The sequence below is a fragment of the Botryllus schlosseri genome, chromosome 7 (assembly GCF_051294905.1).
Source record: "Botryllus schlosseri isolate E-star chromosome 7, Bs_hap1, whole genome shotgun sequence".
Lineage (NCBI taxonomy): Eukaryota > Metazoa > Chordata > Ascidiacea > Stolidobranchia > Styelidae > Botryllus > Botryllus schlosseri.
Genome location: NC_137242.1, coordinates 4663831 through 4680985, shown reverse-complemented (window position 1 = coordinate 4680985; position 17155 = coordinate 4663831). Strand labels below are relative to the sequence as shown.

Sequence of the window (17155 nt, the reverse complement as noted above, 5' to 3'; positions counted from 1 at the left end):
AACGACTAGTACTTATTGTGGTAATAAAAAGCAACCATAACATAATGCAAGCAACGAAAACGTGTCTATCAACAGCTAATTTCATTAGGGCCGGTAAAAATAGGTAATTTCACAACCAAATCAACGGGCGCTTCACCGTTAGATTCTTCGAAATTTCTATGGAATTTAGCCAGAGCTGCTAAACAAGTCCGCGTTTGATGGCAATCAATCAATGTATTTGTATTAATCGCAAGCGATTCCTCAGTTATTGATGATCGCCTCACAACTGTCTGAATTTACTTATTGCACAGTTTGTTTTAAGACTTACACGTTCGTTCATTCCGAAAAATTTAATGTGTTCCCAATAATATAAATGAGCATGTTCCAGAAACAATAACACAATAGTAGAGAACGCTCGTCAGTATGCCTCACGTCACAAAGAAGTTCATTGGCTACGGAGAGTATACCTCCGAATTAGCATCAAGGTATGTACAGCGATAAAATAAAAGGCACAATGAAAACGATTTCGTTATTTGGGCAGACGCATATCTTTGGTCACTGGCATCTAAACATTTGCGATGGCACGACGAATGCGATTTGATAAAATGATTTGTTCCGTAGAAAAAAGTAAACGTAGTAGGTGTAAGACAAAAATTTGGCGTCAGTAGCTCACTCGCACAATGAATAATGAAATAAACTATGCATGGCAAATAAGTCACAATGACCTATTGAATACTTAATAACGCGGACCTATTATGGCATGGATTGTAAACCAAGATACTTGACGCATACTAGTCAGTAATTTGTAGGATTCGTCTCTAGAATGTCACTCGATATAAAATCAACACCTAACGAGTTACAACGGTAACACGACCCTTTGCGAATTAAAATCAAGAATTAGCAGCATAGAAACTGGCACACAAATCGGTGTATTTAGGAGATAACTGGGACACATCACATCCTTAAGTAGCAAGAACAATTTTTAGAATAATCTCTTCGGAGCGGAGCGATACGGAACCGCGAAAATCTCAAGCGACATTTCTCGGACATGCAGTTCGCTAGCGTGGATGACAAACGCGAATACAATTTTCACGTCAAAATTTCAGAACGAAAAGAGTCTGCATGCCTTGTATATACCAAGACCCTCTTTTTCATGTTTGGAGTACAATAAAAATACAGAAAAGGACTATGCCTTCATCGACGAGTAAATTTTGCATGAAAAAATCCGATATGCGAGTCATCATGGCACTGAAAACCGTTTAGCATTGCAAGCGATGCAACGTTGGCCAAATACTAATTGGAAGCACGAATTTAAAAACAAGAAAATACAGTAGGTTGTTCGTTAGCACATTGTCACAGAAATGCGACCGCAATATCTAGCAGAAACACTTTGAAACTGCACTCTAAAATGAGCTGGTAATATGAACAAATTACAAACAATTTCTCTTGGTGGATATCAGTAGGCCTATATACCGGTTAATCAGTGTCCGATTTGACTAATTTTATAGCCTTGGCAACAATGTCGTTACTTAGTGTTGTTTAGTGGTTCTCAACCCTCCAAATAGATTCAAATTATATTTGCAAGAACCGGTGCATGATTTAAAGAATGAATTTGAGAAAATACAAAATTCAACGAAACCCATTTAGAACGATTTCTGACATGAAATAGAGTTCACAGTTTACTCTGGACCAATGCTGCATCACAATGCCGCAAGCGTCGTACCAAACCGCATAAAAGTAGCCCACAACTCGTTCAAGACCAGTAATATGTGAAAGCTCAGAGGACTTTTCCATCAAAGTTTGACAAATTTCATAAGCACAATTTAGCGACATTTGACAGCATAACAGAATCTAGCAAACTGCAAAGTCGCAACAACCCATCGGCCATAACAAAGTCGGTGGTTTCATTGCCTCGCAGACACTTTGACAGAACCACGCATAACAGGTGTAATATCTAAAAGACAGCAGTAAATTCAAGTTCCATTTCTTTGTTTTGAGAAGCATACTTTTGTGATAACACATCTCTAAATGACGGAGTGTTACCACATCCCGATTCTCGCTACAGCAAATCAAGTACATGAACAGCTTGTGCGCCCAGTGTTGTAATTAACCTATAATTTGCAACATCATTTCTTCAGGTGTTCTTTGGGTTATATGCTTATAACCTAATAAAGCTGATGTCCCTAATCATCATCAGCAGATGACACCAATTAGTAATTATTAGTTGGTATCCATTTTTAAAAAGTTTGCCAGACAGCTGAATTTATTTTGAAATTCTACCGGTGCGCAAGCACTAAAGGTTGAGAACCACTGGTTGAAATCATAATGGCCCCGGAGCTACACGAAAAATTCCGTTACTGACCAAGATTCGAATACACCTGATAGATGAACTAAATTAACGTACTATGCTTTGAAACGAGAACATATAGAGACATAAGTAATAATTCAGAAAATACGCGTGACATTTGATTGCATCTCAGATCGCAGTACAGTTGAGAATCACGAGGCCGGGCTGCCGAGATTAACGCGTCAAGCAGCGCCGGAACATATTTTAGGGCCACTCAACACAACGGAGTACATCTCATCTGGCGCTAACAAGATATTAAAAAGATAAAGCACTGGTGATCTATTCGCATTGGCACAACTCCTCGAATGGGGCCATCCTACCGATAAAACAAGCAAGCAATTACGAAATGCATAAAAACTGCCAAACGACGTCATTACCGTGAAGGCATGAGACAGTATGTCTCGTTTTTAAGTGGACGAGGTTGACAGATTCATAAAGGTTCAATTAATTGCAGTAATCGTTTTGAGATTTTAATAACCACCTATCCCACAATAACCTCAAAAACACAACAGCGGATTATCAGATTACAATGACATGATTCGCCAGTCGAAAATGTGGCTGTCTAACGAGGGTATATATCTCAAGGCACGTTATTCTGATATCTGCGGTGAAACAGGGAACAGTCAAAAGCGGAAAAAAACACAATGAAATCTGCAGTTCAGCGTGGGTTACGACGAGGGACATCGTCAAGGCGTTATTGGAGGGAAAATTGTATTCTCGACATTTCAAACATGACATTTTCCAATAAATATGTCGATTATGCAGCTACGACATAATACTGGCACGAAAGTGGCCTTTCAAGGACTTTGACAGCACGACAATGGAACATAGTAGGACCCAGATCTTGACGATGGTCTGTATTCTCTACTGCATATTTGCTACGGTGTGATACTATTAAACGTCTGTTGACGCGCGCGGATTAAAAATATTGTTTTTGACCATGCAGGCGTACGGACTTGGTAATTTACAAGGAAGAAAAATGCAGTTATCGAAATGCGACAGAACAAAGACAGCCAGTCGTACAGCGTCAATCTCGCCGGGGCCCACAATTTTTCAGATCGTTAACGATAGCCGGCGTCGCCTGGGGGCGCACCGGTCCATTCCAGGAATGAAGTTGCCTTTTCCTGTCGTTGCAACTTCATTCCAACATCAGTTTCTTTAGGTTATCCTGCAGTATGGTGTCCTCGACTGCGTTGTACACAAAGCGAATGTTCTCCGTGTCGATGGCTGTCGTGAAGTGGTGGAAAAATGGCGCGTTGCGATTTCTCCTCTGAGACTCGAATCTGCGACGAGAAAAAAACAAGTTTTTCAAATGCCATTGCTACAAGGAAAATTGATTTTTTTTCATTCATAATTATTCATTATCATTTCACATGCGCAATCACAGTGATACCAGTTTTCAGAGGTGACCAGCAGCAAAGCAGCATACGTCCGCTTTTTCAGAGTACTTAACCACGAGTACCACCTCCGAGCAGTCCTAAGTGACCCCACAAATCAAATCTAGGCCTACTTTTTGAAACAAGTCACACAAATAACTTTTAGGCATTAATTTCCGCTCCCACTCGCGAATGGCTATTTCTACTTGTAATTGAGTAGAAATTTACATTATTCTACTTCTACCGTAGTAGGCCTACCGACACTGACTATTTTGACCACCCAGGCCAGTGGTACAACCAGTATCCGGTCTGACCCACCAGGCCCGTCTGGGACAAAATTTTAAACTGTTGGATGGTCTGATGGAAAATAGCTTTCTGACTATAAGGTCACGAAAATCGCTCAAATTTCTCTGGCTAGCGTTGCTAGCTGAATGAGAGCGACTTCGGCTACAAGGCTTGTGTTGGTATATGTTACAGGCTTAAAACAGCGCTTTAGGACTTCAATTCAATTCAATTTATTGCTAAAAATTTCATCATTTCAATACACCACAAGACTGCGATACCATGAACGATAGGAAGGTGTCGAAACGACTTGGAGTGGTCTTCGAAATCGGACACCAACCTGGGCCTAGGCGATGTAGAAAAGGAGGCATGCACACTGAACGAAAAGTAAAAAAAGATAATATGAAAGGACAGGCGACAAAAAAGGCGGCATGTGTCGGAAGGCCAGATCGATATGTCAGGTCATGGTCCGGTAAACTAGAGTGCTAACCGGCGTGACACTGTTCCAGGGATGTAGTAACGAAGTCACAATTCTCCGAGTCACAAGTAAATCTCACTTTTATAGTTTTGACTCGAGTCAAGTCGAGTCATTTTCAATTCACCACCGAGTCAAGTCCGAGTCCAAGTCAGCGAGCAGAGGGTCGACTCCGAGTCATGGTATTATGACTCGAGTCCGAGTCCACGTCATTGTGTGTTAACTGCTCAGTTTCCAGTTAAAGTCTTGTTAACCCACTTTTTATAACTCTGTTTGGTGATGTCGAATGGCACGCATTTAGAATATACTAATTTTCTTCACTTTTAGCAGTTTCTGGTCGTATTTTCAAGTACCAGTACCAATAGACGAACTCCCAATAGTGTGGTAACTTTACTATTCTTCGAAATTACAATGAAATGTCTGCCTTGGCCGTCTGAGTGGCGAGTCATGACTTGATTCGAGTCAATGTCGAGACATTTCCGAATTTTGTGAAAATGACTCGAGTCAAGTCGAGTCATCAGAAAATCGTGACTCGAGTCATTACAACCCTGCACTGTTCCACAAAGCCCGTCCCGCATATTTGATAGAGCGGCGATCTTTTTTGTCTGCCATATGGTAGTTCGACGACGTGGTCGCGAGTGGTAAAAGTAGAAGCTCAATCCTTACTTGTACAGAAGAAACCCTTTCACGTGGTCCAAATTGAGCGGGTCCCCCTTATGAGTGTCGAGGAACTCCGGAAAATAGTCTGAGATTTTAATTCCCTGCTGGATTTTGGCGATCAGCAAATCATACTTGTTGAGGAAAAGAATAATGGAAATGTCTTTCAAATAAGAGTTGTTCACGATCACCTCGAATATGTCGAGCGATTCCTGAAAAAGACACAGAAAACAAATCAGGTTCAACGAAACGCGGCGGCAATCACTAAGGGCTCGTTAAATGTAAAGTTCCTGGAACTCGCAGGGAAAGGAAGTTGCAAACAATGTAATTGCAATAAACCGTCATTATGGCAACAATTCTGATTCTCATCATCGGCGACAAATGCTTGACGCGCAGATAGGAATTTGAAATAAAAATCACTATTTTATTTGCTATGTAACAATTCCTGATTCTTATGGAGATGGTCAGAGGACTCACCACAGTGATTACATCGTCGCTGGAAAACCAAGCTGTTTTATGTCCAAATTTGGTAATTTTGAGTTTTGGACAAAGATCTTTTGTTTTAGCTGGGTTACATTTTTCTAGGTGGTAGAAATCTGTATTGAAGTAAACGTATGAGCTTGAATGTTCAAGGTAAATTGAAAAGAAAAATGGTTGATGTCCAATTACATGGTCAAAGGCAAAATCACCAACATCGGACATAAGACAATTTGGTTTTCCAGCAACAACATGTAGGCTACTCAATGTGATGAGACGCCGCAAAAACCATACTTTGATAGAATCAGATGAAAATAAGAAATAATAAAGGCGAACCATATGTTTATTTTTAATTACGGTAACATAGACTACACTCGCATTCAAACAAACACCTATAACCTATAACCACAATTTCCCCTGAAGGTGAAAATTGATAGCTTCGAGCAATGTTCCCTCTAAGCTGCGCACACTAATGACAAAGCCAGCGTGCACAGAAAAATGTGCACCGCGCACAACAACAAATCAGCCCGTGGTTTAAAAAAATTATCAGACGAAATGACACAGTCTCTTTTTGTAGAAAATGTAAATGCAATAAAAAAAACTCAAGCTGGCCGCAGCGAATGTCGCGCAGCGAGTTGATGAGACCGCGCAGACTCGAGAGAAATTAGAGGGACCATTGGCGTTGAGTCCAACACTTATCGACTTGACTATACCCTGAAATAGCGTCAAAGTTTATAAGAACAATGGCCATACTTGAAATTAAGATTCTTGAGATATCAAAATGCGGACATATTTGGACAAAATGGTTCTCAGATTTTACCGTTTACCACAATATCCTGCAGATGAATTGTGAAATGGTCGGTAGACATATGAGCATGCGATATCATAGCATGCGACACTTCGGCATGCGACACATGAGCATGTGGGTTTACTTACAGGTTAGGGTTAGTCTTGGGTTAGGATGCATACAAGGATTAATTTCAGGGCTATGTTTACTTACAGATTAGGGTTAGTCTTGGGTTAGGATGTATACGAGGGTTAATTTCAGGGCTATGTTTCGGGTTAGGGTAAGTTTTTGGGTTATAAATTCACATGCGTAAACGAGGTTTTCCATTCTGCTGCATAGTATGTTTATATGTCGGGCAACCTTATGAAACACCTTCCAATCAATGAACTGCCTCAGTAGTTTCCCAGAAAAACACCCTTGTCTGTGGGCTGATCAAAGAGACATTCATATAAATAGCATCGACTGTTATCAGAAAATCAAAGATTATCTCATGATATTGTGACTTGATTGCAGCAGTGACACCGACTTATTATCGCAACATATCTACAATAAACACCAGTGAATGCAATTTATAATGTAGAAATACAAGTAGCCTACAAATTTGCTGAATACAAGTTATCATCATAACACAGTGATAGAGCCTTGTAAGCAAATTACTGACCTAAGATGTCATTTGAGTGGCAGTAGCAGGTATTGTATACATATACACATGAGTAACTTCATTATTTTAGATTAAAACATCTAATTACTACAGTTACGGTAACTCAGTACCGCAAAATACCGCAGTAACAGTAACTCATGAGCTGACAGCATGCAATGACGTTAAGGATATCGACTGTGTGATGATAATAAATTGCGTGTTATTTTCGGCAAATCAACTTGCATAACGGCTTGCCAGTCCGTTTAGGCTTTGAATCGAATTGAAAAACCATAAACCATAGTGTGGCAAATATTTAAAGGGGTTCCATACCGTTCATTCACGGTACCAGCACACCTGTCAACAGCTAGCAAACAAAGCCTTTCAGAGTGGTAAGATTTAGGAAGGTTTGCGAGGAAGACATAACATGGGACGGAGGCTTTAAAATATCATATATCACAGGAAGTAAACATTTAAGGTTTTATATTAGGATTCCGTGTGTGTGTGGCATAAATAGGAACTGGATAAAACGGGTATTGTGCACAAAATCATGATTCCTATTTCCTATCTAATACCGAATACTGTGCACGCATATTTTCTGTACCACCATCACTGCCGTTTGTTGTGTATTTTGGTTCGATGAAAATAAAGACTCTCTCTCTCTCTCTCTCTCGAGTTATTTGCCACTACTTTTATGCTTGTAATTTTGATGATAAGTTGCTTCAGTCCACGCCAACGAAGCAGTGCATTTTGACAATGTTAAAACGATGACTAACGCCCATACAGTTACAGAATCATTACAGGGGTCATCTTTGCATTGAATCCGAGAAAATTGACAAAATAACACACATAGCAATTTCCATTCTACATCGATAATTGCTGAACTGAAATAATGATGTGGAACCAAACACGATTGACTATGGCCGATAACCATGGATCAATTCAACACAGTTCGGATAAAGCCGATTCCAGAGCATACTTTATCATTCGACAATTTCCATTCCTAGCAGATGACACTGCTACGAAACTGTCAACAATTTCACACAGACCTGACCAGGGTCCCAACTACATTCCAAAGGTCTTCTAATTTACCTTCGCTTTCACGAAAACCCTCAACATGCCTCAAAGCCGTCTCATGAAAGACGTGATGTCAATTGATTGATCAGTCGTTATGACAGGTGGTGCATATGATTTCATTCGTATGGAGCTGAATAAGCTTGCGCAATGAATTGCGTCACATAATTACAGCAGGCTATACACCAAGTCATGGGATTCACCGCAGAGATTTGACTGAATAGCATGAATATTTAATGAAGTTGTTAATAATTGGTAAGTAATCCAAAGAATCTGTACATAATCACGACATTTGCATACAGCAAGCGTATGGAGTTTTGCCAAAAAAAGTAGAACCATTTCAAGTTAGATGTTCATTGATATCTTCGGATTAAAATGAGTAAAGTATACATTGTCTTTGATGAACAGATAGGCCTACTTGTTTCCAAAATAAAATAGATTTTACAGAACAAAACATGCTTTACTATAGTGACTAATATAAATACATCAAGGTCATGCTGGTGGTCAAGTCACAGAAAGACCATATCTGCACTATTTCAGAATGGTATCGCAGGCCACACATTGCGGTCAACACTTAACCTGTTACAGATGAATCTAGGTTATGCAGCCAAAGTATATACAGCAGAATCAGTGTGAAATGTCACACAGTGTAAGACTAGTGTGAACAATCTTCACTAAATGTCTTCCGTGAAATCGCAAGGCTCCGTTATTTGACATTTCATGTTCGCATTGTGACATAAATACGGATGACATGTCATAATTTAAATTACATATAGGCCAGCCTATTCTCAGTAACATAAGAGTACAGATCAGCGAATTATTGATACCTTTGTGGACTTGAATATCTTGAGTGTTAAATCTCAATCACATTGGTAAGAATACAACCTCGCCCATTCAGATTTAAATTCTAGCGTCTCACATTAGATTGCCCCCAGTTAAAAACATATCTTAATATAAGTAGATCTTAAGTCAAGTATGTCAAGGTAACTGTTGGAGGTACCGGCATCAATGATTCAAGGCCTGGAAAATGACAACTTGATACTTTACTATCAATTTGGAGATTACCATAATTTATTTAAACTTCCGAATAGTATTAGATAAGTGTTTTAGATCTCTCCAAACAAAACATCGACTCAAGAATAATCGCTAACGCAATCGTTTACAGTGAGACACCTCGCATAGGAAAGGCAATCTGCACTCTGTAGGAACAGACACTACAAAATTTCAGAGGCAGCAAGCTCACTAACCCGTAAACGATTAGTCCTGCGGTCTTCCATTAATACTTGGTCGAATTCTGAGGTAGACGCCATAAATAAAATTGATGTGACATCTTCAAAACACTGGAACCATTTCTAAAAAAAGAGTAGTAAACAATTGAATCTTGTGTAAAAGTATTGATAAAATAATCGATTTTGACACAAGCCTAAGTTGAACAACAAAATTACTATTAAAAAATATCAAGATACAAAAACAACAAAGAATCAAAAAGTTTTACGGTATATATATTTCAATATATTTTTCAATACATATTGTGTAAAAGTATTGATGAAAACAATCGATCAAGACAGTGTGCCCACAAGCCCTAGTTGAATACCAAAATTAGAAGTACAAAATGCCAAGGTACCAAAACAACAAAGAATCAAAAAGTTTTATATATATCACTATATTTTTCAATGTATATTGTGTAAAAGTATTGATGAAAACAATCGATTAAGACAGTGTGCCCACAAGCCCTAGCTGAATACCAAAATTACAAGTACAAAATACCAAGATACCAAAACAACAAATAATCAAAAACTTTGATGTATATCAATATATTTCCCGATATATATTGTGCAAAAGTATTCATGAAAACAGCCGATGTAAACAGCGTGCCCACAAGCCCCAGTTGAATAACAAAATCACAAGTACAAGATACCAAGATACCAAAACGAAAGATAACCAAGAAGATGGATATATCAACCTGTCTTTGGCTGCGTTGACCGCCGACATCGAAAAACCGAAAAGGCACGTTTCTGAATTTAAATCCATATTCCTGAATCCCTTTTGTGGCCTTCCTGGATAACAACATATCCTTTTCGCTGGGTATGTAATCCTTAAAAACAAATCACAAATATTGCATTTCTGATGTCACACGTATATTGTTTGTCAAAACACAGAATAGAGAATAATCCATCCTGCAGATGCCAACGTCGCCACTCGAAAACATCATGAGTAACATATATTCTAAAGAGGTGACACATCGGTTTCATTACAGACAATGCGTTGTATGCAAGTGTACATCATTTACTCAGGCGATAACATGTTGGTCATTGACACGAGAGTCTATTGCCCACACTTGATACTAAGTCATCTATTTATAGTAATAACTCCTCAGCAAAATGAGCTACGATACCTTGCCGACGTTACGACATGATATCGTCTATTTCTTTTGACAAATTGTTCATCCGAGATAAACTTAAAGTGATCGAAGTTTTGTAATTCGTAAAAGTTCAACGTACGAACTCGGTAAATCCTTTTTTTTGCTCAAGGGCAATAGTAGAATAATCTTCTACCGTATTGAGAATATAATGAGTTGTGCATTCAAAATTCTGAATCTGAAGAGCCACAAGTGCGGCGCCGGGAAGAAACGCATGATACAGAATTGATTGCCACAAAAGTACGTGGGATAATTGCTACTCACAAGTTCACTGATTCTTTCGAGATTTTCGTAAAAATATGAAACCGATTCTCCCTGCAAGAAGTATTCACAATTTTAAATCGGTTACGACATCAGCACGCTGCGAATATATTCGCCTTCACATACGGCAAACACACACATATTATATATTCAGGCCATCTCTTCTGTTACAATTTTAAGCACGATAACGCAAGATAGATCTAGAGAAAAGCTAGGAATTCTCATTGTGCTCTGATTCGAGACCTTATAATCTTGTCTTGTGGAAACACAACAACGATTTGTGATGAATAACTCTAATATTGCATGCAGTTCCCAACTGACACATTACAAGAGAATTTGGATTGCTACAAATTTATCAAAACAACAGTCATGGAAAAGAAATTGGTGTCTCGTGCCTATAGTACAAGACAGGGTCGATATTATTCATTTTTCATAAAGGCTTGACGTAAGTCGATTATTTTTCAGCAACATACAATAGCAATTACGTACACCATTAAAAATTGATTTAAAATAAACAATTTTCAAAAGAGCTAATTAGCTACGATAATTTGACAAAATAAAATAGAAAAAGAACAGATTGACATACATACAATAACAGGTAGGTTTTAGCGAATTCACGGAAAAAACATCTGCACCTGAAATCATGTAGAAAAGATAGTGAAATATATGTATGTACTACACCACAATAGGCTGCACATTGCACAACGATGACATAATACTTCAGACAATCAAACGATACAATAAGCATAAGAACGTCACCGTCACAGATATGCCATTAACGCAATAGGTTGAAACCTACCAATTGAAATTCACGTCTTCTCTCGTAAGCTTGCCGTATGCCGCTGTCCGTCCACAGTTCTCGAATGTGTGGCGCGCATTGACGAAAAATCTCAGGGTCGGCGTCCGTGTATCGGTTAAAAGCCATTACGAAATCCGCTTCAGTCTGCCGATTCGGCTCGCCCCATAAGATACCCAGTTTGTCTCTGGCGTCCACCAAAACCTACAGAAAATTACAAGTGCATTCCATAAAGACGCAATACACAGTCGTACGTGCAGCAACCAAAAACTGATATACTGTAGAGCTAAATGTACTACGCCATACCAAATCGAGGCGAATAATGCTTGTTTATATATTGCCAATACTATTGCTTATGTTTTTAGAATGTTCCGTATCACGGGGGAAAAATGTGAAACACCAGTTAAAACCACAAAGCCTTTCAAGCATGAAAAGCAGATGAATGAATATCGGTGATTTGGCGGTAGACTAGGCCTACTCATTGAACATGGGCCAATGGCCCATAAGGACGTTTCTTTTCAACTGGGTTTTCATCGAAGTTCAGTCAATATATCCTAATTATGCACACAGATACAAACCTAGATTGTTTTATGGTCTTTAATTAACCAAATTGAAATGGTGCTTGGACAGCGAAGTAATGGTGCAGTTCTTTCATTGTCAAAGTTTTTACTTGCTACCATTATTCGTTTTACTATGCACAGTATAAATTATGGGTAAATATGGCAACGGGTGAGCAAACATAAGCTAGAGTCAAACTATGAAAAATATAGTACAGGGGCGGCCAACCTTTTCAGCCAAAGGGCCACATTCGATTGACGAACAATTGCGCGGGCCACTAGCCGCGCGAAGCGAAAATTTTTCGAAGTTCATAGGTCAATACTGTTGCCATTTGAATATATTGCGGGCCTGCTATATATCGCTGGGCTCAGTTTGCAAGGACTGGACTATTCGATGCCTGGACATATCGATATCGAAAGCTTCGACCAACATGCGTCAATCATTTTGTGCCCAGGTTTCATTTTGGACGGTCTTTCTGCGAGCGCAAACGCAAGTTCGCATATGTTGAACGAACCTTTGTCTCGTCATCGAGAATACAGTTAGACTCAATCTGATACATTCGGCGTTCTTTCATTTTCACAACGGGGTAACAATATTAAAAGCAAGAAATCGAGTGACATGATGTTGCGCAAGCGTGTAGAAAATTTTTACTTTTGGTAAATCTATCGCAAATTCTTCTGCTTTATTGCAGTGTACTAAGATCTACCAAAATTTGACTGGCTCATGAATCTGCCAATGCGTCGCAACTGAAATTTTAGTCATCACATCTCAAGTGTTGCGGCCAGACTAGCCTAATCGAATTTTTGGTTGGCCTTGCAAGTTCACAATCTGGGTAATCCATTTTTGATAATAGGCCTATTACTAATTTCGGAAATTACCTCGCGGGCCACAGGTTGGCCGGTCCTGGTATAGTACGTGCCAGGACCGTACACAGCTGGACAACTAGAAAATGTTCAGCTTTTCCGAATTAGATTGGAATTAGAATTAGCCACACATTTTCTCCCATATTACACTAGAAATAGAATTACAGCTACACAGTTTTTCCAAACAAGATTAAAATTACTGAGTCCGCGACAACTTGAGAATTGTATCAACTTCAGTTCTTATCAAGTCAGGGTTCATCCTCAGGCTTACAAGACAGTACAGCAAGCCGGACTCGTTTTGCACCATACAGATCTCCTGTGTCCTTGTCGGGAAGAACAGAAATTAGATTAGAATTAAAATTATAGCATAGAAACATTTCAAAAATTTGATAATACCGGCAATTAGATTACCAGCATTTCCTCGTATTAATCTAATTTGACAACTAGAACTATCTAGTTGCCCAAGACTAAAGAGTATTTTACCAAATTCAACAGTCTGCGTACCGTAGTTTGTCAATAACTAGTCTACCGAAGCATACAAAAGGCGTGATGATGACACCGAACAGGAAATTCATCAAGCTAAAGCGCGACCAATGCCATCCTGGCACTCTCAAATTGAACACAAAAACGTTATTGGAGGTTTCAAGTTTTGAATCACGGCCGATTAGCCTAAATACCACACCACTACTTCGGCCGTCCAGCAAAAATATAGGCCTAATCAACTGATCGCAATTCATGGTTCATGTGTTTCAGAAACTTTAGCCAGAGAAATCTGAGTGTCTAAGAAATTGGAGAAATTACTCAGCGGAAAGGTAATTACTTCAAACCCAACGATGTACCTTCATTCCTTTGATCATATTTTGGTATATTATCGGCCGGAATTCCAGCAGATCTTTTTTCGCAAAGCCTTCGCCTCGGATTATTCTCATTTGTTTCAGAAAAGTACTCTTTCCGCTTTCTCCTGCGCCAAGCAGTAGCAATTTCACCTGAAATTCAATTGCATCGTCAAGCAATTGAGCTGGGAAATTTTCTACGTGTGGATACATCAAAATGCTGTGGCGCAATGAACAGATAGGAAACTATTTGAAAAAACACAGTCCGGACTCAAGTATAATGGGCCAATAAAACACCTATTTTGACCAACAATTACCAGATAAAACATTGCGATTAGATAGCGTCGTTGGACAGTCCATTATTGAACACCCAAGGTACAGACTGATAACCATCATTACGATTCAAAAGTTTAACTGGTACTATGAATCTTGCAAACTGTTTCGACATAAACACATCCTATCGATAGTATATTGAAGATGGTAAAAATAATCACCAAGGTGAAAATAATCATACGAGGTTGCAAATTTTTTTTCTAGAATAGCGCATTAGACAAAAGCCTGCATAAAGTACATAAACGCATAGCTCAAAACATTGCCTCGGACAACTAGTCACAGTTTACCATAGATCAAGTCAGCACAATTCTCAACAACTATAAGACGCATCTACCTGCGTGACATACATGGTATTTACAGGTGTACTGAATGCTCCATAAGAGGAATTTTAGCATTCATGATCCAGTAGATACATCATAAATGCGATGTGATCATAACATAAAGTCAACGAGGGTCAGCAACAAGAGATTTGGAGCTCGGATAGCTTTTCAAGTAGTTCTCAATTGGTTTTGTATTTACTCTAAGTCAGTTAGTGTGTACCTTGTGTCAATAATTATAGTATTTTTGTGAAGACGGATTAATGAAACTGATGCATGCATCTGGAATCGTATGGAAAATTAACTACCAACAAGTATATGAAAATTTTGTTTGGATAGTGAAATATAGTGTAAACGTCTTCTAAATGGTGCTAAATTGACAGTTGACCCTGAGAACCAAACCAACCAGTTCATAAATTACATCAACAAGACACTGGTATAAAGATAAAATAGTAAAATATGGGAGGCTAAGAGCCCTTGGTACAGTAATATAAATGTTTATATGCTCACCAGTCTTTTGTAGTACATTTTCTCCTTCGCCAACTTTTTGTCTATTTGATTACTAATCGCCGTCGATGGGTCAGTGACAAAACAATTGAGTCCACAGCCGACCATGCTTGATTGATAGCAGCGGCCGGACCGGCCAATCCAAACAGAAAGTTGACTATACAGATCCAAGAATTATGCAAGGTCACATGAAAATTGATTATGAATTTATAGACTCGCCGACTGTTCCATAAAGCAGGTACGATAATTCTGCAAATAAGAATAAGCAGGCTCATGTTGAACTGTTCATACAAACTATTTATTGAATAGCTCTTGAGATATTCAAGCACACAGATTGAAGAATTGCCGAGGCATTACGAGATCTATAGCCTGTAGTATTATTGAATGACCACTACTGCTGATTGGTCATGCCTCTGTCTACAATTATAAACAGCATAATTATCCTCAACTGAAAAAAGGACTACCAGTATGTAGGCTAGTGAAAATAAGATCAATCTTGTAATTATGAGATAGTATCATTGAATCACGCTTTCATCATCAAGGCCATAACCAGTTAAATTTGACCATAATAATGATTCTCCAATTATGACAATTTCAATTTTTTTGTATAAGTTCAGAGCTTCATATCAGATGAATTTCCCGATCTCTCTTCTGAACTATTTTCAATAGTGTAGGCTAGTGATATTCATAGTCTACCACAAACGCTAACTGCAGCGAGTCGTATTATTGCACTTTGTAGGCCTAGGCCTACTATAATATTCTGTATTAGTTTAACCAAGTTAGTCATTAGTTAAAGTTGATGACTTTATTTTGTTTGAATAACCATTTACTACATGGCTATGGTTGACACAAAGATCATGATCATATCACTGGTAACAGTCAATGCCTGGTATGATGCCTACAAACCAAATAGGGCATACAAGGCATCATTTATTCTAAACATACGTACTACGTGATTATCAGGTTTCATGCTTTAAACTTTCAAAGTATATGCAAAATATTATTTATATAGTGCGACTCTACAGTTCGAGTAGTTTAGAATAGTGTCATGGTAATTTTCTTTCCTTGATTTCAAAATGCGGATCAGATGATACGTGCAATTGGCGAAGACCATAAACACATAATCAAGTGTATAAAATTATGGAATCGGACCTAAATGTTTCAATTAAACGCATGTGATGTGGTTGACATGAAAACGAGAACATGCAGAGTATCACAAGAATGCACGAGAGGAAGGCGTTAAAACACAATCACCTAAATCTAAGATTCCGGTCCTGCAAAACATAGGTTACCATATCGATTGCCACTAAGGCTAAGCGAAGAACCATTTACTGATATTCGAAATGAAAATGAAATATTAACCTGGTCATGAATGCAATAAGTATTCTATCAATTATCATGGCTTCCAATAACTTATGGCTACCTTAAAGCCGTTAAATATGAATTAGAAAAATGCGAAACAATCGTTCAATACTTTTATGCATGGAAGGAATGGGGACTTTTGTTATCAGCATGTGTGTTTACAAATATATAACACATTACCATGATAATAAGGTATCAGACAATTTTATTATAAAAATTCCAACAACTGATAGCAAGCAACATGTGTGATGGATATAGAGCGTCAACAGTAGGCCTTCGTGATGTGACCAGAATTTTTTGTCGGCATTATTCAGGCCAGGACAATCTAAATCAAAATACTCAAAAAAATAACTGAGAATTATTCGGAACCTCGCAATACTATTATGAATACATATAGTGTTATCTTAATAACAACTCTATATGTAATCTTCGTTATTAGACAAAACTTCTTTCGCTTGGGGCTGTGATATCGATGTTGAAAAGCAGTTTTCCAAACTAATAAAAGTGCATGACATTTGAAATTACGGTATTCAGTTCATGCGGTCCAGCTAAGCCCTCGTTCTCTAACGCTTGAACTATGTATGAATGATGCAACAGAGAACATACAAAGGTGAATACTGTTTGATAGAAACCGCTGTATCTGTATGACAAACATTAATATACACTACAATTAGCCCTAAATAAGCTCGTCTAATACAGTCATATAGAGAAACAAAACTGTAACTGAACTTCACGAGAAATAGATTGGAAACAATGTGACCGGAAATGCCACCACACTGGCAGCTAAGGTAGTACATTTCCCTTCCCGCTGACAA

At 38.5% G+C, this 17155-nt stretch overlaps 1 protein-coding gene across 1 annotated transcript; it reads right to left on the bottom strand.

Annotated features, from left to right (window-relative positions):
• Window positions 1–314: 314 nt before the first annotated feature.
• On the bottom strand, window positions 315–17006 carry LOC145443742 (guanine nucleotide-binding protein subunit alpha-12-like). The gene is made up of 8 exons (XM_080321695.1): window positions 14982–17006; window positions 13828–13974; window positions 11571–11771; window positions 10775–10825; window positions 10055–10186; window positions 9339–9443; window positions 5126–5328; window positions 315–3609 (listed from the first exon to the last, which is right to left on the bottom strand). Exons 1-8 carry the CDS (start codon window positions 15084–15086, stop codon window positions 3465–3467), a joined length of 1089 nt encoding a protein of 362 aa, XP_080177821.1. The 5' UTR covers window positions 15087–17006; the 3' UTR covers window positions 315–3464.
• Window positions 17007–17155: the final 149 nt, after the last annotated feature.

Excerpts from the sequence above, each read along its gene's own strand:
- LOC145443742 (XM_080321695.1), bottom strand. The coding sequence starts at position 15,086 with ATGGTCGGCTGTGGACTCAATTGTTTTGTCACTGACCCATCGACGGCG. Across the intron at positions 9,444-10,054 it reads GTCAACGCAGCCAAAGACAG|AAATGGTTCCAGTGTTTTGA; the intron begins GTTGATATATCC and ends CTCTTTTTTTAG. Across the intron at positions 3,610-5,125 it reads AAAGGGTTTCTTCTGTACAA|ATTCGAGTCTCAGAGGAGAA; the intron begins GTAAGGATTGAG and ends TTCTCGTCGCAG.